At 42.1% G+C, this 22009-nt stretch overlaps 1 protein-coding gene across 1 annotated transcript; it reads right to left on the minus strand.

Annotated features, from left to right (window-relative positions):
- Positions 1 to 15685: 15685 nt before the first annotated feature.
- On the minus strand, positions 15686 to 21092 carry IL22 (interleukin 22). The gene is made up of 6 exons (XM_025402798.1): positions 21071 to 21092; positions 20751 to 20982; positions 20227 to 20292; positions 19967 to 20110; positions 18974 to 19039; positions 15686 to 16321 (listed from the first exon to the last, which is right to left on the minus strand). The coding sequence occupies exons 2-6, from the start codon at positions 20934 to 20936 to the stop codon at positions 16244 to 16246; spliced, it is 540 nt and encodes a 179-aa protein (XP_025258583.1). The 5' UTR covers positions 20937 to 20982; positions 21071 to 21092; the 3' UTR covers positions 15686 to 16243.
- Positions 21093 to 22009: the final 917 nt, after the last annotated feature.

Here is a 22009-nt window from a genome sequence, read left to right on the forward strand (position 1 = left end):
TATCAATACTCTTCATAGCTCTATAAGTTTGGGGTTATTTTAGCATTTTCAGATTTGACAAACTGGCATTATACATACTGGCTACTCATTCTCTGACAATGAAAAGTACATCATCTACATAATCTGCAAAGAGCATGGTACCCTAACTACATTTCAAAAATAAGTCAGAAGCAGATTGCCCATCATCGCCCCCACCAAAGGTGATGGAAAATAGATTCTCTGCTGTTTTCATCTTCACTCTTAGCCCAGCAAAAGCAAAAGGAGAAAAGAATGCACAGTGCACAAATTCTCTCAAGTTTTATCAAAGCACAGGCGACATCAAAATAACCTTTCTGTTTCATTTTCTAAGTACATCAACAAGAAAGTTCACAGTAATGACATCAATAATTGAGGCGATGTTTAGAAGTCACAATTGTGAGAGCTCTAGAAATAGATGTATCTTTTCTGCCAAAACATATTAATTATTGCTTCAGCTCTTTGACCTGTGTCCCTGAGACAGTCAACATGAGCATGTGATAGGCTCTGCTTGAGCTGAGCAATGAATTTGAGCCTGGACTTTGAGGACACCAGGAATGCTATTTCTCCCTTAAGCATCCCCCTCCAACCCAGAGTGAAAGCCAATGTCCCTTCTGCAGCCTGAGGACCTATCCTATCTTGCCTATGCTCCTTACCCCTAACCCTCCCCGCTCCCCAACCTCTATTCCTGTTCCTCCCCCTGGCTCACCTAGTCCGACATAATAGGCTCCTCACTGTTTCTCAAACCCATGGAGCAGGCCTGTGTCTCAGAGCCTTTGCACCTGCTGTTCCCGCTGTGTGAAATGCTTTTCTGTATAGATAGCTGGCTCTTTCAACTCTTTCAAGTCCTTGCTGAAATATCACCTTCCCAGCAAGGTTTTTTCTGGGTGCCTGTTATAGGCCAAAGGAGGCATGGGGGGCATGTGTTGTCCTCCATGCCCTCAAATTCTTATGTTGAGGTCCTAACCCTCAGCATCTCAGAATGTGACTGTGACTAGATTTGAAGATAGGATCTTTAGAGAGGTGATAAAGTTAAAAATAAGGTCACTAGGGTGTGCCCTAATGCAGTATGATGGGAGTCCTTATAAGAAGAGGAGATGAGGGCACAGGTAGAGAGGGAAGACCAACTGAAGACACAAGGAGGGGCCATCTACAAGCCAAGTAGAGAGGACTCAGAAGGAACCAACCCTGCCGACACTGTGATGTCAGACTTCTAGCCTCCGGAACTGTGAGAGGAAAACTTCTGTTATTTTAACCACCCAGTGCATGGGGCTTTGTGGCGGCAGCCCTAGCAAACTAATACAATGCCCTAATTAGGATTCACCCCACTCCCACTCCCTCTATCTCTTTTTTCTGTTTTATTTTTTCCAAAGCCCTTATCATTATCTAACATATGATATATTTCATTTGTGCATTTTGTTTGCTATTTAACTCCCTTTGCTAAAATCTAAGCTCTATCAGAGCAAGGATTTTTGTCTGCTTGTTCATTGCTGTTACCTCAGTTCCATACAGTGACTGGTCCATGGTATGTGCCCAATAAATACCGTCGGGCTACTGGAGACACCTCCCTTCCATCACCACAGAATGCCCTGTGGGACGAAACAGACTATAGGGCTGTTGGGGCTCTAAGGAGGAGGAAGAAGAAATATGGGAACATTTGGCATAAAATGATAAGCTCTGCTTTGGAAGGGCTTCTCTGGAAGCTTCTTCTTGATCCACTTCTGAGATTGGGCAGCCACAAGCAGCTCTTTATCTCCTAATTTTGCCTTAGACATCTACAGAGCCCACAATGGGCATCCCCTCCCTTGCCGTCATCATTGTTTCCTGTCTGTCCTCTGCATTTCAAACCAAAGCAGAGGGTAGGAGGGCAGATGAGCTGAGCGTCTGGGCTAGATAGGAGCCTCTAGTGCAGCCCTGCGTTGGCTGACTTTTTTTTTCTCTCTCTCTTTCTCTGTATCTTTTCTCTCATAACTTCCTACACACCATCTGTTCTCTTAACTGCAGTTAAATATGTCTGTGTTTCTTTGTGTTACAGACCTAGGTGCTCTCTGATGGTGGGAATCTACTAATAAGAGGTGTCCAGTTCTTCTAGCAAACTTCTAGCTCGTGTCTTCCATGGGTTGTGGCCTGAATCAATGCATTTATTAATTCTTTCAAAATGCAAAATAAAAATTATATGTTGAGCCTCTACTAGGTGCCAAAAGATATCTTGTCTATGCCCCTTACCCCCATCCCTCGCCACCCCACCCCCGACAAATTCTTACCCTCATGGAGCTTAGATCCATGTAGGAAATTGGCTCAGCCCAGGTTCTCCAGAAAATAGAGCGTAAGGATAACTTTGTGTGCTGAAGCTCTATTAGGGAAGAGTGAGAGTGAACGAAAAGAGAAATAAGGTCAACCAGGATGGGGAGCAAGTTCATGGCAATGCATGAGTTAGCTAGCCAGTGCTTTATGAAGAGAGACAGCCAGCCTCTTGGCCATGTAGGATGTCTCCACAAAGGCTATGCAGAAGCTTGCTTTGGGTCAGACCAGGGGAAGGAGAGAGAGGAATGAAAGTTAGATGTCAGCTTCCTCGCCTGCTCCAGGAGGAGTTAACTTCTTCAACCTCTGGATGGTACCTGGTCTCTTTAGCAGCCAAGGGGAAGGTAAATTCCACAACCTGTTCCATGGCACTTTATCTGACTCCAGAGTGGAAGAAAGAGCCAGAGTTGATCACTGCAGTGGCAACAGTGGAGCAAGGGAGACCAAGAGAATCCGAGAGGGTTCCCATGATGATACAGAGATTTATTGTCTATTGTAATAAAGAAAAACTTACTGTTATCAAAAACGGCTAACAGCAATGTGGATTCATCAATATAACAAACATATCACTCTGGTGGGAGATGTTGATCATGGGGGAGTCTATGCATCCATGGGGCAGAGGGTATATATGGGAAATCTCTGTGCCTTCTGTTCAGTTTTGCTGTAAACCTAACACTGCCCTATTTTTAAAATGGCTAACAAGATAAAATGCTACGATAGTCACGATTTTATTAGATTGTTCTGCAATAACAACTGTGGTTGATATGGAAATTTAATGCAATTTTTGTTAACTCAGGGTCACACCCAATGCTGAATACATCTGCCATCTGCCACTCATAACAGATCTTAATAGTTGCCCACAAAACCAATGTCTTTTAATCTTGGTCACGGAATTTTGTTTGGGTGTCAGTGTGTCTAGTGCCAGGAGATGAACTGTGGGTGATCTAAGCCTGAAGTCAGCAAGTGATGACCCAAATCTGGCCCGAAGCTGGTTTTTGTAAGGCTCATGAACTAAGAAGGGTATTTACACTTTTAAGGGGCTGAGAAGAAGGAGAAGGAGGAAGGAAGATAAGGCAGGAGGAGAAGGAGTAGGAAGAGAAGATGGGGTAGGGGAAAGGAAGAGGAGGAGAAGGAGGAAGAAGAGAAAGACAAGGAGGGGAAGAAGAAGAAATATACAACAGAGACCATATGTGGCCCACAAAGCCTAAAATATTTACTCTTTTTCTCTTTACAAAAAAGAATTTTGTCCATTCCTTATCTAAGTCAATGATTGTCATGAACATATGAGACATATCTGATCAAGCAGATTATGAGGGGATTTCTGCCTATAGGGCAGGTCCATTTGGAGGGAGGGCAAATCGGCATCTCCCTGGGCTCTCCACCTGGGGCAAGGGAGGGGAACTTGGTGGTGGTGCCCCTTATTTTTCACATCTGAACATCATTAAAATTCCATTTAAACAATTATCCTTCCAGCCAAGATGGAAGTGATTTAATTTCTCCATGAGGATTGGTGTACTTCTCATTTTAAGGACAAGGAATTTTCCATTCAAAGGTTCTGGGGTGGTGAAGAGCAGATCACATGCACTCTGTAGACAAGCCCCATTGGAACAACCTTCTGAATATGAGAGCCTGGAGAGTTTGGCAAAATCATGGGAAGAAAGCTCAAGATGATTCTACTATGGCTTTAAACCACAGGATTCCTAGCAGCTTTCACACGGCAGCAATTATCAACAAAAGCAATCCAAGTAGGTTGTGGTTGGGCCTCCTACAGTTTGAGTGTTCCCTTTGAGGGAACACCTCTTGTCTGGCTGTGTCAGAAACAACTTAATTGCTGTGTATTTAGTTTTTTGAATGGATTTCACTCCATACCATCAGTGGCACAAGCTTTCCCATCGTTCTTGTGAGCACCTGGTGGTGGGAAGTTTTCGGGAGTATCAGCTGCCTAAACTCACCAAAGAGAAAGTGGAAGTACACAGCGTTGATGCAATTGTTTTATCAGACTGTAGCAGGTTGCAGGTTAGGGGCTGAGGCCCAGTATGAGTCCAAATCCTGTTAGCCCACCGAGCTCCCTTTGCGTAAGTCCCATGAAGAATTGAGTTTCCAGGGACTAGAAATAGAAAACTGAAGAGAATTCATGTTACCAGCTGCTGGCCATTTCCCACTGCATTGCCCACACAAAAGCTGTGCTCCAGCCACATGGACCAGTGGCCCTCACCTGAGCACTCTGTCCACTTTCACATCCCCAACTCTTTGCTCATCTGGGTCCTGGGGTCCAGAAAGCCATTCAATCATTTGTGCATCCATCTCAGGCATTTACTGGGCACCTATAAAGCACCAGGCATTTTCAGGTTGTGGGCGTTTAAATGTAGGCAACAGTCTCTGTCCTTGAAAATTCTCAAGATAGACACATGACAAGGGATTAAACTACAGTGTGATAAATGCTAAGAGAGATGTAAATTATACCTTGGGAGCCCTGAAGATGGAGCAATTAGCTATGGCTGGATTGCAAAGGGGAAGAAAAAAGGGAAATTTCAGAGAGTTGTCATTTGAACCCATTTAAATCCTCTTGTCCTCCAAAAGATCAGCTTAAATGCAACCTTTGGTGCCTTCCTGGTGATGATTGTCATCTTGTTGGTGCCTTACCTGTAGCACATGTCAGCTCACTTGTGCCCTAGGCTGTTGCATGCTTGTCTTCCTCGCAAGACGACTGCACACTCCTTCAAGGCAGCATCCAAATAAATCTGACCTTGTGTTTTCAAAGCCCATCCTGCAGGATCTTGCATACCCTATGATCTAAAAAATCATTTAGGAACTAAACTGAATTGAAATTTCTAAGGATTTCATTGAGACAAGCAGCAATGTAAGAGTTCTAAAATTCCTGGGCAGTTACTATGCTTAAAAATAGCATCTGCAGCGACGGCAAGATGAAAATGTCACAGATGGAAGAACAGCTCACAAAAGCACCTCACAGCATGTGAATTTCCAAAAGAAACAGTGCCTACTGGTAAGGACTCAGCTGGTCAATTTCTAGGTGTTATAGAGATTAAGCTCCACACACATGGCTAACATAAGATTCAAGATCACAGAATGAACCCAGATGGTTAAGTCCCATCAAAACAATGAAGGGACTGTGACTAATAGAAACACATCAGGTCACCCTGAATATTTTTAGTAGCTGCAACAAGAAAAGAGGAGGAAGATGGGCCACACACAAGAGAATCAGCCAAAATGCAAGGTTAAGGGGAGTCAGAATTATTCCAGTGAAAGAATCTCTCGTCCTGTAGCTTGCATAGTAGCCCAAATTAAACAAAGGTTCCTGTGAATGCCCGTGGATGCTGCAGAGTGGGAAGAGCCAACACAGAAAGGAGCAAGGGCACTCCTGGGACTGAGGGGGAGAAGCGAATTCTAGGCTCCTGTAGGCGATAGTGCACATTGGCTTCAGCACCTCTACTTCTTTGTGGAGAAAACTGTTGGAGAAACAGGAAAACAAAATATTAAACAGTATTTAAATTTTAGAAATCAAAATATTATTGTTTCCAAGTTTGTTTTGTTACGGGATCAAAAATTTACACACGACTCAGACATACCCAAAATTGGTTTTATTTATTGCCCATAAATGATTTCACCTAAATTCCCAGACTCCATCCTGCTGCTGGGTGGGAGTTGGGGAGGGGCGGGAAATGGAAGGGGGAAGAAGAGTAAATAGGGCAGAGTCCCAGTAGAAAATGTATGCTACATTCAAACTGGGGAATGGATAAGGGTTTAATAATAGATTGATTTTTTTAAGGCATTGTGTTAGTGTGTTTGTGCTGCTATAACAAAATACCACAGACTAGATAATTTATAAAGAACAGACATTTAGTCCTCACAGTTCTGGAGGCTGGGAAGTCCAAGATCAGGGTGTCAGCAGATTTGGTGTCTGATGAGGGCTGGCTCTCTCTGCTTCCAAGATGGTGCCTTGTTGTTCATTCTCCAGAGGAGATGAATGCTGTGTCCTCACAGGGTGAAGGTGGAGTGGAAAAAAGAGGGCCTAACGCTGTGCGGAATTTCTTTTAAAAGGGCCTGAATTCCACTCATGAGGGAGAACCCCTCATGACTTAATCACCTCCTAAAGGCCCCCACATCTTAATACTATTGCGTTGGAGATAAAGTTTCAACATGAATCTTGGAGGGAACACAAACATTCAAACCATAACAGGTGTGGAAAGAGCTCAAGGAAACTAACAAGAAATAGTGCAATTCCCTGAGATGAACAATAGCTAGCTGGCCGTTGAGGTCAGCCTTGAGAGCGGTTTTCAGAACTAAGAAAGATATCTATATGGAAAAGGGCTGTCTACAAGAGCTGAGGCTTTTGGTAGAAGTACATAGCCAACCAGCATGGCAGCCTGGCAGGAGAGCTCCAGGGTCGTAGATACTCTGACCTTATCCCCCCACCCCACCTCCCAGCCCACCCTTCAATCTCCTGGTACTTCTTCCATTAGCCAAATGCAATCAAAAGCCCAAGAGCATGCATGTATATGAACCAATCCATATATGTCAGCCTCTTTGGGCACCGAGTAGAGTGGAAAAGTACAGAATAAGGATCTGGAGGGCCACATGGACACCTTGCATCTCTTGTGTCTTCAGCATCCACTCATATCTTTATCTGAGTGAAAAATGTGTATTGGCAGCATAGGAAACATATAGAATCTCATCAGCTACCATATCATTAAAGGATGATGTCATTGTGGTCATGTTCCCACCTGAAAACAAAAATATTAGCCACTGCAAGTACTCTTCAAATAAAAGGGAGGAAAGGAGAGGAGAAGACAAACAATGAACAGAAATCCTATCTGCTACAGTTCCTGCATTTATAGCAATTCACAAGACCCAAGTTAACAAGTGTGGATTCTTTCTGCCACCACCGCTTTATTTTTCCCTTATCCTCTGCCTGTACCTCAGTTGGAGTCCTTTGCCTAGTAAAGTGACTTAAACCCTCATTTCCATAGAAACGGAATGCTTAATGATTCTGTCTCTTCTGAGTTGATGTGATTTTCCAGTGAAAGTTCTCCTGAACAAGGGACTATTACAAGAAAATCCAGTGAATCTCCTTGGTTCAGGCAGAAGATAAATTCACTGAGGCTGTGTTTGCCTCCGAGACAAGAGGACTTCAGCCTCCAACCCTTGGTATTACTCATTCTCCTCATCTAAGGGTCTTCACTCAAATCTTAAAAACTTCCTTTCAGAACAAAATCATCTGTCTTTCCTTCAATTCCTACATGGAGCACTTTCTGCTAGTGACTAATATAGTATAAATGAAAAACCAGAAGAAACACTAAAGAATTACTTTTCCTGTTAGTGAATGTGATCCATACATACATAACTCCTATTTCCCAGGCAACCCATGCTGAGTGTCACAGTAAGAGTAACACGCCAGATTTCTCTGGCTCTGCTCCCTTCCACTCCAATGCAATCATTGCTTCTTTCCTAGACTCTCATCCTGGCCTTGCTTCCTTACTTCTCCTAGATTTACTCTGCATTATCAACCAGAGTGATCTTTACAAAACATGAGTCATACCAAGCCTTTCCCATGCTTGAAACCATCTGGTGGCTTTTCCTCAGCCTTAGAACAAAATCTAAAGTCCTGCTCTAGCTTGCAAAGATGCACATACCTGGTCTTAGTCAAATCTTGGGCTCATCTTCAGCTTTGCCCTTCACCCAGGCTTCTCCAGTCCCAACCTTCTTGCTACTTCTTGAATATGCCAAACTTGCCTCATCTCAAGGTGATATCCCCAGATATTGCACATGGCCTATGTCCTCACCTCATTTAGATATCTGCCCTCCAAGAGGCCTTCCCTGATTTCGTTATCTAAATTAATCCCTATTAAGTTCTACCCCCACGCCCTACTTTGCTTTTCTTCATAGCAGATATCCATGCTTGTTATTATACTATATGTCCTCTGTTACATTTACATTAGAATGCAAGTTCCATGAGGACAGGGGCTCTGTGTGTATGATGTTTATCACCACATCCCATGGCATCAAGTTAACACCCAATAAGTATGTACTGAAAATTAAATCAATGGCCAAAGTAAGTAAATAACTAATTTCATGTGTGCTAAGTACAACAGAGAAAAATGAAGTGGGGTAATGGGAGGGGAGGGGAGGGTGTGGAGGGTGGTGAAGAGGCTGTGTTTGATAGGGTGGCCAGTGTAGATCTTTCTGAGGCAGTAACATTTGAGGAGTACCTGAATGAAGGGAGGGAATGATCATGAAATATTACTGGGAAGATTGTTCTGGGCTTAGGAAAACAGCCAGTGCAAAGACTTCTAGTCGGGAGCTAGACTGGTGCGTGTGAGGACCAGCCAGTGGGCCTTGTGACTGCAGCAGATTGCTCAGGGGAAGGGTGATAGCAGATGAGATTGCAGAGGTGGGGTGATGATATGAACTTTCAGTTTCATTCTCACTGTGAAGGGAAGCCCTTAGGGGAAGCCAGGATGTGCCCAATCTACTGTTTTTAATTTGTAAGTTTACTTTGGCTCCTGAGTTAAAAACAGACAGTAGGAGGAACTTTAGAAACTGCAATACTACAGTAATTTAGAGGAGAGATGATCGTGGCATTGATGGGCTTTAGCCAGAATGAGAAGTGAACAGATTCAGCCATTATTTTGGAATTAGAGCAAATAGGACTTCTGACACATTCAATGTGCAGGGTTAGGGAAGGAAAAAACAAGGTCGACTCTAGCTACTTCTGAATTGTATCTGAATATAAAGTCAGTTTCTTACCTTCCAATTTTAGGGGTAAATATTCTTCCACTTATGGTTCAGTTTCCAGAAGACTGGCCAAAAACAAGTACGCTATCAACTTTTGCTCTAGTCATTACACAGAGACTCATTTGGAAAAGGAAAGACTCCTTAAGGTAATCACAGAAAAAAAAAAAAATTATAATTCTATCATCCCTGAAAGGGAACATCGGTGCCTCTCAGCATTTGGAACCTGCTGTGGGTGAGCAGCAACTATCCGAGGCCTGTGGTGCAGGTGGTAAAATAACTTACCAAGACAGTTGTAGGTAAAGAAAGGCAGATTTATTAGAGAAAGTATGATAATACGTTGCAAGAGTGCAATGGGCAAGTTAGTAAAAGAGGGGCTAACTGCCGGAAAACAAAGGCTTGCTGGGGATTTTGTAGACTGGTACGTGGGCTGAAAAGTGCTGCGTGCTGTGCTGATAACGCCAACGCTGCAGGGAGCTACCTCGCTGGTGTCTGGTGATAAACTGGGCACAGGAGGGCTGTATGTCCTGGACCACGAAGAAAAGCAGACTTTACAGCTTATCTACTTTCTCTTTTTGCTTTCTGTCAGTCCCACCAGCCTAACTCCTTTTCCCTAAGTAGGACTCCACATTCCCTCCCTAACAGAGCAAGAATGACAGCTCTTTGGCATGTGGGTGAAGGTCTCATCTTCCAACTGCTTCCAGAAGTGGACAGTTGGACTTACCTAGGATTGCTGGTCAGTTAGGAGGTTCTATGGGTCTAAATCCCTGAGTTGAAACTTAAATTGGGCAGGGTTGCTGTGAGACTATGGGGAAACTGCATTTGCAGCCTAAAATTTAGTTCTGTTGCATCCAAAGGAGAGTCATGGAATTCTTTTAGGAGCTGATATCCCTCTCTGCAACAACATTTTGGTTTGAGATTGTTGTATTCTAGAAGACACAACATGAGATATTGCATTAAAAATACGTGGTGCAAGTAAACAAACTAATATGAACATTATCATAGGGGGGAGAAGTTGGGCAACCCTTGGCCAAACCAGTTGAAGAAGTTTTTAAATAGTTGTGCCTATATATAGAGAGAGAGAGAGGAACTCTTTTTTGAAGGCCCTCTGATACTTTGATATTCTCTTTTATCTTTTTTAAACTTTCTTCTACTAGACCTGAAGTATTGATGTAAAAGCAACAGGTTTCATTTCACAGTGTGCAAGTGCCTCCTGGCTTGGTGGTAAGCACATCTAAAGCATGTTGATTCTGCAGGACAACCCCTGACAATGAAATTAGGACCTGTTGCTAGGCCTCAGTGGCTGTGACTTCAGATTTCCAAGATTGCTGGACTAAGATGATGAGTGTATTGGTCTGTTTTCCTGCTTCTGATAAAGACATACCTGAGACTGGGCAATTAACAAAAGAAAGAGGTTTATTGGACTCACAGCTCCATGTGGCTGGGGAGGCCTCATAATCATGTCAGAAGGTGAAAGCCATGCCTCACATGGCAGCAGACAAGAGAAGAGAGCTTTTGCAGGGAAACTCCTCTTTTTAAAACCATCAGATCTTGTGAGACTTATTCTACTATCATGAGAACAGCCCCCAAGATTCAATTACCTCCCACTGGGTCCCTCCCACAACATGTGGGAATTCAAGATGAGATTTTGGTGGGGACATAGCCAAACTATATCAGTGAGATTACAAATGCTGTGCACCAGCATGGGTATACCTGCAAACCAAGAGTCCACTGGCTATAGAATATTCTAGACCATTTCTCTCCATAATGGGGTTATCAGTGGCAAGGATGCCAAATGGTGGGAGGTTAAGTTCCACTTTTGTTTCCTTTCTTTGATGACCTTTAGAGGGCTCCACTTAGGAAGAACACCAAATTTGAAACTTGGCCAGAGGTTATGAAGTTCGAGGAGTTATATATATGCACTGCAGGTATGGCTGCAGCTGTACTGCAGGTGCCCATCCACTTAATAGGCAAGGCTAGAAACATGTTGGATACACATAAAAAGAAGAACCCAATTCCTTCTAATGAAACTCCCAGGGAGGGACTTTGCAACCAGGCATAGGTGTGATTAGTTTGGATTCCAGTATAATTTGCATAAATAGGGGGATTTCATGGTCCCCGGGGATTAAATGTGAATGGGCAGTGACTGAAAAAGTAGTTATCCACACATAAGGAAGTAAAAGTTTGACTTGTTTGTTGTGTAAATATGGGGCCTGACAGATAAGATTTCTAAATATTAATTGGTTAAGGGAAAATCTAGGAAAAGCCGTATTAGTGAGGTTAAGAAGTTGTCCAGTTTCAACCCCTATTCCTCTATATTCCATCCCAGTTGCTAAGCTATTTATAGGCATAAAGGAATCATTTTAAATTTTGCTGGCATTAACTTGGTTGTTTTCCCACCACAGAAAAAACCTGTGGAGGTCCACGGTGAACTCGTCAGTCATCATACTGCTCCCATTCCAGGTGTGTCTCTTTATAGTTGAGGGTGTAATTACAATGGGCTGTGTTAAAGCCCCTAGGAAAGGACCAGGCCCTTACGAGTTTCTGATACAAAGGCTCACTTTACAGGCCATTTCTGGTACCTTCCCTATTCACTCGGTCACAGTGGATAATTGCCATGAGAGATCAATTGGCCTAGGTCCCCCTCCTAAACCTGTGTTTTTGGTGTGCGTGTACATAGTGTAGTCAAATCCAGAGTATCGAGTATTGGGCTTGTGTGTTAGCCATTTCTTCTATAGATAGTGGGACGGCTAGGAATGCAATGTTATTCTCAAGTATCTGCCTATGTGGGCATATCTAGCAGTTATTACAGTGTATTATGTTAGTAACCTGAGATATTACTGGGTAGAGTGTGTGCCTGGTTGCAGCCATTGAGGCAATAGTTAGTCATGATAAAAAAACAGAGCCATATTTAAGGAAAATGACAATATATGGTAAACTTAGAAAAGAAGAAGGGCTGCAAAGAGTATAAGAAAAACAGTTAAATGAATACCTAGTATCTTAGCACATCAATGTTGTGGTTCAGGGGTAAATAACATTACTAGGACAAGTATAAAGAAACTTCGGGCCCGACACCTGTAATCCCAGCACTTTGGGAGGCTGAGGCAGGCCGATCACTTGAGGTCAGGAGTTCAAGACCAGCTTGGCCAACATGGTGAAACCCCATTTCTATTAAAAATACAAAAATTAGCCGGGCATGGTGGCAAGTGACTGTAGTCCCAGCTACTCAGGAGGCTGAGGTGGGAGAATCGCTTGAACCCGGGAGGCAGAGGTTGCAGTGAACCGAGATTGCACCACTGTGCTCCAGGCTAGGTGACAGAGCAAGACTCCGTCTCAAAAAAGAAAAAAAGAAAAAAGAAATTTCATCTGGGTAGTAGCTTTGGAGGTCTCCCTGCAAACAGAAATTTTGTACTATTTCCCTTATAAAAGCATTAATATTAAGAGCATGAAGCTGCTCAAGGGAGGCAGATGGATAATGACGGAGAGCTTGTAGTAAAATTGAATAAAAAGAGCTGCTTTAAGAATAACATTTAAAAGAGGTGTTGGATTTATTTTCATTAACTTTTAGGGAGGTTAAAAATTCTAGGCTGCTTGGTTTAACAAAACCCTCTTTTACCTTTTTTCTTTAAATGAGTTTTCAATGTTTATATTCTAGTTAGACCACAAATAATGAGTCTTATCTCAGCACTAGCAGCTTAGTAACAGCAGATTTAAAGCAGGCTGACAAAAGAGGGGAAGACAGAGAGTTTTAGAAGACTCTACTGAATTCTATAGTGCAGATTGACCATTTGAGCTCTGAAGCTTTCCTGTTGTAATTTGCCCATTAGTTTAAAATGTGCACAGAAACGGGCCATAATATGTAACCAGCTGGAGATTTAAAGAGAATGACAAAATCAGGGGTTAGGACATTAGAAACTGTCTTTCCCTTTTAAGGCTAGAGCCCTGGAATGAACAGAAAAAGAGAAAAAGAAAAGCAAAGAATGCAGAGGAAAAGGTTAAGCTTTACAAGCGGGCTTGTGAGCCTGTGGTGCAGGGCCAGCACCTCTACCACTTTCACTTGTCTTCCATGGGGAAAGCTTTAGCACCCCAGACCTACACGGTACGAGATGAACTTCTCCCACTTCCACCAGTCACCAGTTAAGGTGACCTGTTCCAGCCAGAGCAGGGAGCCCCTTCAGCTTAAGGCCATTAGAAGTTGGGATTTTGTTCCAGGGGCCTTCGGCTCTCAGGGCAATCCCGTTTTCAGTGGCTGAGCTTGTGGCAGAGGGCGCAAGCCGTGTAGGGCTTTTTTCCTTTTATTTCATTGGAGCAGTTCGCCTTTCTTCTTGCCTGCTCTTCTGCCCCAGTGGTGGTTATCTGGAGGAGAGTGCTTAGGGCAACTCGGAGGGGGCTGGGGGCTTATAAAGCAGCCAACAGTTAAGCCTGCCTCTTGTCTCTGACTTTTTCTTTATTCTTAGTTTTGTTTTCTTTATTCTGCTTTTGGTTATAAAGACTAAGGAGGCTAACTGGAGGATTTCCTGCATAGGAGCCACGCTGTGTTAAACAAGAAAATTAGACGCTTCTTTTTGAGAGTCTGAGGGTTAAGTTTGTTCTAATGCTTTAGAATGCAGCCTAGACATGAGTGAAAGAATAGCTGGGGTTGTCCCAGGATAGGACTGGAAAACACACCACTCAGGGCCTCATGAACTGCATTTTTAGAGTCCCGAGTACTCACCACTGCATCACGGAACCTCACACTGAACTGCATTTTCTCTTGTGGCATCCCACCAAGATGAAAAGGGTCCACCTGCACCCACCAAGGGACTTGGGTGCACTTTCTAAAGGGGCAGCCCACCTATTAGTAAAGACCTCTCAGCCACTCGGGGGCCTTAGCTGGATGATTAGTCCAGACACGAGGAAAAAGGTAAAGGAAGAACTTGACCTGGCGCCAGCCCAGGGAAGGGAAGACTCACTGTTCTGAGGCTGAGTTCACCTGATTCAGCCACATCGGAACAGAATGGCTGGCTGACTCCATAGGGGAATTCAGAATCAGAAAGAGAGGGTCTGAGTCACCCAAAACATGTGTGAATTCGCTCTGAATGAGCCTCCACTACCAGTCATGCCACACTGAGGGATTAGGGACTTCTGAGCAGAGAAGAGAGGAAAAAGCCTTCCTGCCTAATGGGAGAGGCAGCTAACCCTGTTCACCCTCTGACCTTTAGGCAACACCAGAGAACAGCCCTGGCCAGTTACCATCAATTGCCAGAGAGGTACTAGAAGCTGGCTGCTGAAAGACTGAAAAGAGAAAACAAACTTAGGTGCCTCTCAAACGGTCATGGCAGTTAGATGCTTCCACGGGGACACCTTTCAGCCCACCAGAGCATAGCTCTGGCCAGAGACCTACAATTATCTCTGTGCTTAAATGCTATCCACTGAGGGTTCCAAGTTGGGAAAGAGAGAGAGGCAACAGGGTTCCCTATGAGGAGAGGGAGCCCCCGTATGGAGAGAGATCCCCATAAGGAGAGAGAGCACCCCATACGGGCCACCAGAATGTTGTGGGTGAGCGACAACTATCTGAGGCTGGTGGCACAGGTGGTAAAAGAGTTTACCAAGACCATTGTGGGTAAAGAAAGGCAGATTTACTAGAGAAAGTATGAAAATATGTTGCAAGAGTGCAACGGGCAAGTTAGCAAAAGAGGGGCTGACTGCCAGGAATAGACAAAGGCTTGCTGGGAATTTATTCTATGTGCTCCCCTCTCACCACCAGGCTGGACCTAATCCTGCAGGAACTTGGCCAACAACTGGCAAGTGACCTGCAAAGTTGGTTCCTGATTGCTTGGAGAAGAAAATACCTTAGCAGATGACGACTTACTTCCTATCATTGACTTTGACCTTGTATGAAAAGACCTACACAATCTTTCAAAGCCCTTCCCCCAGGAACGGCTCTTCATTGCTGGCATCCTTTGTCCATTCTTCTTGGTAGAACAAATCCAACCTTTATCTCTACCTCTTCTCTCTCTTCTCTGTAGCATTGTACAAATTTTGAAGATGAAACCCTTTCCCTCTCTCTGTGTGTGTCATAGTAACTTGCCCATCTTCCACCTATGAGACTTCCCTATCAGTGCTAAATTTACTAGTAGGAAAGACTCCCCAAAACACAGCTTTCCTGTTCCTTTAGTGTCTCACTTTCAGGGAGACTGGAGAGTGCACCTTTCAGTAGGCCTGAACTAGAACTAAAACAGTTTATCCATAACAATAGAGGCTACATGTATTTCTCTCCAGCATCATCACTCCTTTCTTTTATCCATAAATGACTTATGATAAGTTCTTTTCAATTTCTTACCTTTTTTCTTTTCAAAGGTACATGCTGAGTCAACCTAATAAACCAGTATAGGCACTATAGCAGAGAGCCTTGAAATCAGATAGACCTGGCTCAATAAGGGTCAACTACTTATAGTTATAAAATGTTTCTTAAGGTGTCTCTAATGCAGCTTTCTCATTTGTAAAATTGGAATAATACTAATAGCTACCTCATTTTCTTAGAGTCAAGAATAAAGTTATGGGAATGGTAACATGACAATGATGATGATGATGATGATGATGATAGTAAAGGAGAAAAATCACAAAGCCACAAGACTTAGGATATTCAAGTGTTTATTGAGGTCAAATAAACATGTTATAGCTCTATAATTATTGTCATAAATATCAATATTAGCCTTATACTCAAGTAGCAATATCAAATAATGTTTCTATAAATAAATTCATATTAATAAAATGATATAAATAAGATACATTCTTATAATAATAATAATAAATACATTTATAAATATGAAGTACTAATTATGGAAACATGAAGTTATTTAGGGAGTTTTTCCCCTAAAGGAATGGGAAGTAATCTTCTTTACGGAAAAAGACAATTGTTTAAAAAATAAATTATTTTCTGTGTATATAACACCAGTTACAATAAAATGTTATCAATAAATGTCTATACTTAGAAAGTCTACCTTCTGATCTTACAAACAAAAGTGGCACTGGTTTCCTTTGTAACTAAAGCAGGGGTTCATTTGGAATCCACCCATCATGATGGAGTTTGGCTTCCCATCTTCTTTTTGGTTAAAAAAAAATCGCTTTGGGGGATCTAACTGTTATTTCTATCAGGGAAAAAGGGTTAGTTATTCATTTTTCAGCTTTGTTCTGGTCAAATGCAGGCATTTCTCAGAGACATAAACAGCAAATCCAGTTCTCCAATTGCTTTGATCTCTCCACTCTCTCCAAGCTGTGAAAATAAGAATGCAAAAGTATTTGAGCATTTATGCCATGTTTTCTAAAGTGAACAAATTAGAAATGGCAAGATTAGGTTGATGGAGACAGAAACCGAGTTTTAAGCATTTGTAAAACATTCATCGTAATACCCCTTTAGCAAGAGTATTGTATGATTTGCCAAAGAGCTTAAAATGACAGCTCTCTGGACTGAGAGGCCACCAGCAGGCATCAATTTCAGGTGCACCTCACACTAATGAAGCTGTTTAAAAGCTGGGCAGAGGGTTGACCACCCCTTCTTAACCAGAGCAAGCAGACTGAAGTGAGGTTGGGGTCTGGGGGATCCTGAGTGCCACCCATTATGCCTTGGCCTGTTTTGCAACTCCAAAACTATCTATGACAGATGGCTTATAAAGAGCTTGTCCAACCCACAACCCACGGGCTGCACGTGGCCCAGGACAGCTTTGAATGCACCGTAGCACAAATTCATAAACTTTCTAAAAACATTATGAGATTTATGCATGGACCTTTTTTTTTTTTTTTTTTTTTTTAGCTCATCAGCTATTGTTAGTGTTAGTGGATTTTATGTGTGTCCCAAGACAATTCTTTCAAGGTGGCCCAGGGAAGCCAAATGATTGGACACTCCTGATTTAAAACAGCTCAGAAGACTTCAAACCATATATTTACCAATACATTGAGTTTTTTTCTGTTTCCACCATTTTGACAAAGAGTAAAAGACAAGTTTTCACTTTTATGGGAAAAATGTCAAATAAGTCTTTTCCACTTGCTTTAGTTAATAGAAAACCAGATACAGGTCCTAACATTCATTCTTTCTCCCTCCAAGTCAAATGCAGATGAGGCTCCCAAACTTAATGGAAGAGGAAACCCAAATTCAAGTGAAAAGCATTCCCTATTGAAATTCCTCTAATCTATCATATTTGCATTATTTCAAGAAAAACCTTGTCACCATTATCCTCTATACAGTACATTGTTCTTTCTTTTCCTGCTTTCTTCCACCCTTTCACCTTTCCATACTTCTTTTGACATAAAGCCAAAAAGATATGCTTTTCTATCTCAAAGACTACAAGACTATAAAGAATTTTAAAGTTTATCTTCCCCTACTGTCTGTCATGCATTTTACTACCAGCCTGTGCTCTGCTTTTACCCCCAGTGAGAGGGAATTAATGCCTCCCGAGACCACCCTATTTCAGACAGCTGTGGCAGTTTCTCCTCCTGTTGATCTTTCTCTGAACAACATTCCTCTCCCGCCTGTACTTTCTGAAGGTACCAGCAAAAAAGCATAATCACTCTTCCATGTGGCAAATCATTGCAAATAGGAAATTGATTCTTTCAAAATGGATTAAAGGCCTTGAAAATCACCCAGATCACCATGAGATTTTCCTCTCTCACACTTCACTTTTCTAAAGACAACAAGCAAGCTGAAATCAGGAATTTTTTAAGCAAGATGTGTAAAGCATGTCTTGTCTGTGACATGCTAACATTCAGCCTTCCATGTCTAGATAATAGTTCCATAACAAGAGAACTGAGCTTCACAATATAAAACTACAAAGCCTTCAATTATCAAAGGAAGAAACAGTCACGTTCATTAAATGATGCTCAGGAAGAAATGCTTTTTTAAAAAGTCAAGAGGAAAAAAGGGGGAATTAAGGTTAAGCTTATTACTGAAAATTCTATCAACTGGAGCCTTCATGTTTCTGAGTATTTACTTGGACCTGCTTGTAAGAGCATCACTTTCACTGCTCCTAATCATTCCTCCGGTTTTGGGGTGAGTCACTATTGTTAGTCTAAGTCTTCCATTGTTGTTCTTTTCACCAAATAGGCCACATGATGGTATCATTCACTATAGAAATGTACACCAGCCCACCATGGATAAATGCTCACTAGGGGTTTATTGAGGGAATGAAGGAAGAAACTAGAATGGAAGGTCTTGAAGGGAGAGAGGAAGAAAAAAAGGCTTACCAATTCAGACTTCCATTTAACTATAATAAATCTCTTACTAACATTTTTAGTCTATTTGAACCTGTATAAAAGAGATCAGGTGTTATCTGCTCTTGATTTTAAACTAAAATCAATAGTTGTTAGATATTATGATAATTAAAAATAAGCATCGATTACTCCAGAAATTAGCCGTATATGCAAGTCCACCTCTTTTGTTGTTCTGAGTTTATTCCTCCAAGTTTCAAAGCAATGAATGAATGCCTTCAAAAATGACTTCAAATAAATTTGCCCATAGGCATTTTTCTGTTTTTAAACAAGTGCTTCTTCAGATTACATGAGTCAATAGGAATCTGAAATTTCCCTAAGAATTCATGAAACTAATCTGTATCACTGCCGGGAAAAGTGTTAGCTTGGGATTTGGGAGACTTGTATTCAGCCCTGTCTCTGCCACTTGCCTTCCCCAGAACGTGAGGTAATGTGACTGGACAACCTAAGATTCCAGCCAGTTCTAGAATTCTACAATTTGCGAAATTTGGAAACTGACTTCTAGATATATAGATATCTCTACATACACAGACACCAAAGTAATCACCCTGGTGGTAGGAGAATCAAGTGAAAAATCACAAAGTGGTGGGAAGAAAGAAAGGAAAGAAAAACAGCATTTGTCTCTCCTATTGCATGACGTAGCATTGACAGTTATCAGTCCTACCTTTTTCACTGTGTCCTTCAGCTTTTGCACATTCTTCTGGATATGCAGGTCATCACCTTCAATGTGCTATGAAACAAAAACAAGAATAACTATCTTAATGTTGTGCTGAAACTTCATGAACCTCCACACCCGTGGAGGTACGGTACAATTCACCTGGAATTAAAACTCTTAGTAATTTTGCCCACAATGACCTAGATTTCAACGGTGACCTAGATTTCCTGAGCTCTTGAATTCCCTTGGACACCAGAATCCAGTCACTTCCCTTACAAGAGACCTCTCTTCATCTTTGGGAAATCCTACTGAGGTTTGCGTTTGTGGAAACAGCGGAGTGGTTTATGCAAATTCTGTAAGGAATAAAACCTCAATCATACCTCCACAAAACAGCATGCTCAGAACAAGAAATGTACATAAAACATCTCATGTGAAAATTAAGCCCTCTTCAGTAAGTCCTAGGGCCTTTGACTGGGCCCACTCCACGCAAACTTTTTTTCGTAGTTTCATATGTTCAGCGGCATCAAGTTCACACGCCTCCGATTTTGTCACTTCCCATGACATCAACAGGGCAAGTCTGCCGACACACCGCTGACATTAAGCCTTCCCATTTCCCACTTTCTCTTCTACTTTCTCTCCATGCCATCCCCTCCCCTCAACAACTTAGACTCAGTGGATCCATTTCCACATCTAGATGTTTTTCCCAACACCTTTCTCATCTTACACAACCTGAGTTGCCTTTTTTCCAGAGACAAACCAATGCGGCTTCTATACACTTAAGTTCCAGACCCCCTTCACCACTATAAACTCAAGATGTGACTCAATCAAAAGCAAAAACAAACACTCTGTGATCCTAAATGACTCCTGATAATACTGCTGCCAAGACACTTCTTCCTGCTAGCTTAGGGGTAGAGGGGAGAAGAGAGAGTTGGGGTAAGGGGGTCTCTGTGGAAGAAGGAGGGAAGGAGGGGTAGATGGGCATAGGCTGAGAGCTGAACTTACACATGTGCTTAGACTGTTGCTGAGCCTGGCCAGGAAGGGCACCACCTCCTGCATATAAGGCTGGAACCTATCCGATTGAGGGAGCAGCACTTCTTCAAGGGTGAAGTTCAGCACCTGCTTCATCAGATAGCAGCGCTCACTCATCTACAGGTGGAAGGGAAACAGCAAGGGTCATAAGGGATGAGACCTAAATCATCATTACCACCAATCCAAGTACCCATGGATGGCACACGGCCCTGCTCGTCACAACTGTAGCTTACACTGACTCCGCGGAACAGTTTTTCCCCAATGAGACGAACGTCTGTGTTGTTATCAGCCAAGCTAGCCTGGAAGAGAAGAAAAGACTAAGTGCCTGGACGTTGAGCAGATAGAAAAAAAATCTGTACGTAGACATGTGCCCCATCCCTTCTCCCCAGAGCAACCCCATAAAGACTAGAAACAGAATTCAGATGTGTGCGTAAGTTTAGGACAACGCACAAAGGCATAAAGGAAAAAAAAAAATCATCAGATGGGTTATTGAATGGCCGAGTTTAACTAAAACATGAATGGAAAAATTCATCACATGTATCATAAAGGCCAAAATAGAAGGAAGGAGTTTAAGTTAAAAAAAAAAAAAAAAAAAAAGCCAGATTCCCAAGAGTCTCTGAAAAAAACAGAAAATTTATCTGCCAGCAGGGATAAACAATGGGTTCCTAAAACTCTTAGAGGTGCTCTGAAGAAAAGTGTAAGAACGATTTGGGTTCCAAGTAGATCCAATGAGAAAGCGCAGCATTGAGATGCATACCTCCTTAGCCAGCATGAAGGTGCGGTTGGTGATATAGGGCTGCTGGAAGTTGGACTTGTCAAGCCTGCAGTGGGAGCTGATGGGCGCAGCTGCTCCTCCCTGCACCGAGAGGGCCAAGAGAAGGAGGCAGCTGGTGGCCAGAGTCCCCATAAGGAAAGGGCTCACAGATTTCTGCAGGGCGGCCATTGCAGACAACTCTTACTCGAGCAATTGGTGACTGGGGACGGAGAACCTGGTCGAAAACAACGTGAAGGAACAAAATTAGTCAAGAAGTATTTCATCAAACTAACCAATTGTACCAAGTTTGCCGAAACGCTTACCTGTTCTGAAGTTCTGCTTGTGATGGGGAAGGTAGAAGCGGCTGCTTTTATAGCCCCCAGGATACCGACTTTTTTTAAATTGTGCAAAATGTGACATCAGCAATTATCTAATTTCCAGTACTGTCTTCTGAGAACGACCTAACCACCACAGGAGCCCACAAAACACCACCTCTATTCTTCCCACCTTGAGATGTAAGTGTTTCCCTAAAACGTCACTATTAGAGCCCAGGGGGTATTTTACAGACAAATCCCAGAAATTTTCTAAACCCTACATATTTTTCAAAGAAAACAATTGTTTTGTCTTAGTAGAGTGCAGATTTAGTATAAAATTTTTTGATCTCCTATAGTGGCTGAGTAAGCATTTTGGTCACGGACTCATTTTCCTACCCGCTTTATAGATTCTTATCTCATTGGAGGTGATCAGAAAAAAAGGACCCGTGTCCTATATCCTCTGCTTTAAAGTAAATGGTAATGACAGCTTACAGATCATTCCATTATTAAAATAATTTTATCTCCTTTTTAAACATGCTGAATTCTAAACCAGACTTCTGTTTCAAAAATAACAGTCTTGGCTAACCTAGTTATTGTTTTCTTCCCTTTCTGGGACTATTTTTAAGTGATCCTAACAAGGCAGAAGCAAATGTATCTTAAAATTGTATTAATTGAATTATAATCAATATCCACTTAAGTTTGTAAATACTAATGCTGAACAATCTGATCACCATTTTTCTTAACATGTAAACTTTGTTTAAAAGAAAAGAATACCATGGATATAGTTCATCTTAAAATTTTACCTAATTCTAAACTTCACACAGGTCTCAACATAATATTTCCAAATAACCTTATAACAATTATATATGTGTGTATATATGTATATATTGTATGTGTATATATTGCATATACACATATATGTGTGTATATACACAATATATATGTATA

Source organism: Theropithecus gelada, chromosome 11, assembly GCF_003255815.1.
Source record: "Theropithecus gelada isolate Dixy chromosome 11, Tgel_1.0, whole genome shotgun sequence".
Classification (NCBI taxonomy): Eukaryota; Metazoa; Chordata; class Mammalia; order Primates; family Cercopithecidae; genus Theropithecus; species Theropithecus gelada.

Bases quoted from the DNA above. Each gene is read 5' to 3' on its own strand.
- IL22 (XM_025402798.1), bottom strand. From the start codon at position 20,936: ATGGCCGCCCTGCAGAAATCTGTGAGCCCTTTCCTTATGGGGACTCTG. The intron at 20,293-20,750 runs GTATGCATCTCA...CTTCTCTTCCAG, and splicing joins CCTTCATGCTGGCTAAGGAG to GCTAGCTTGGCTGATAACAA. The intron at 20,111-20,226 runs GTAAGCTACAGT...TTCCACCTGTAG, and splicing joins AACTGTTCCGCGGAGTCAGT to ATGAGTGAGCGCTGCTATCT.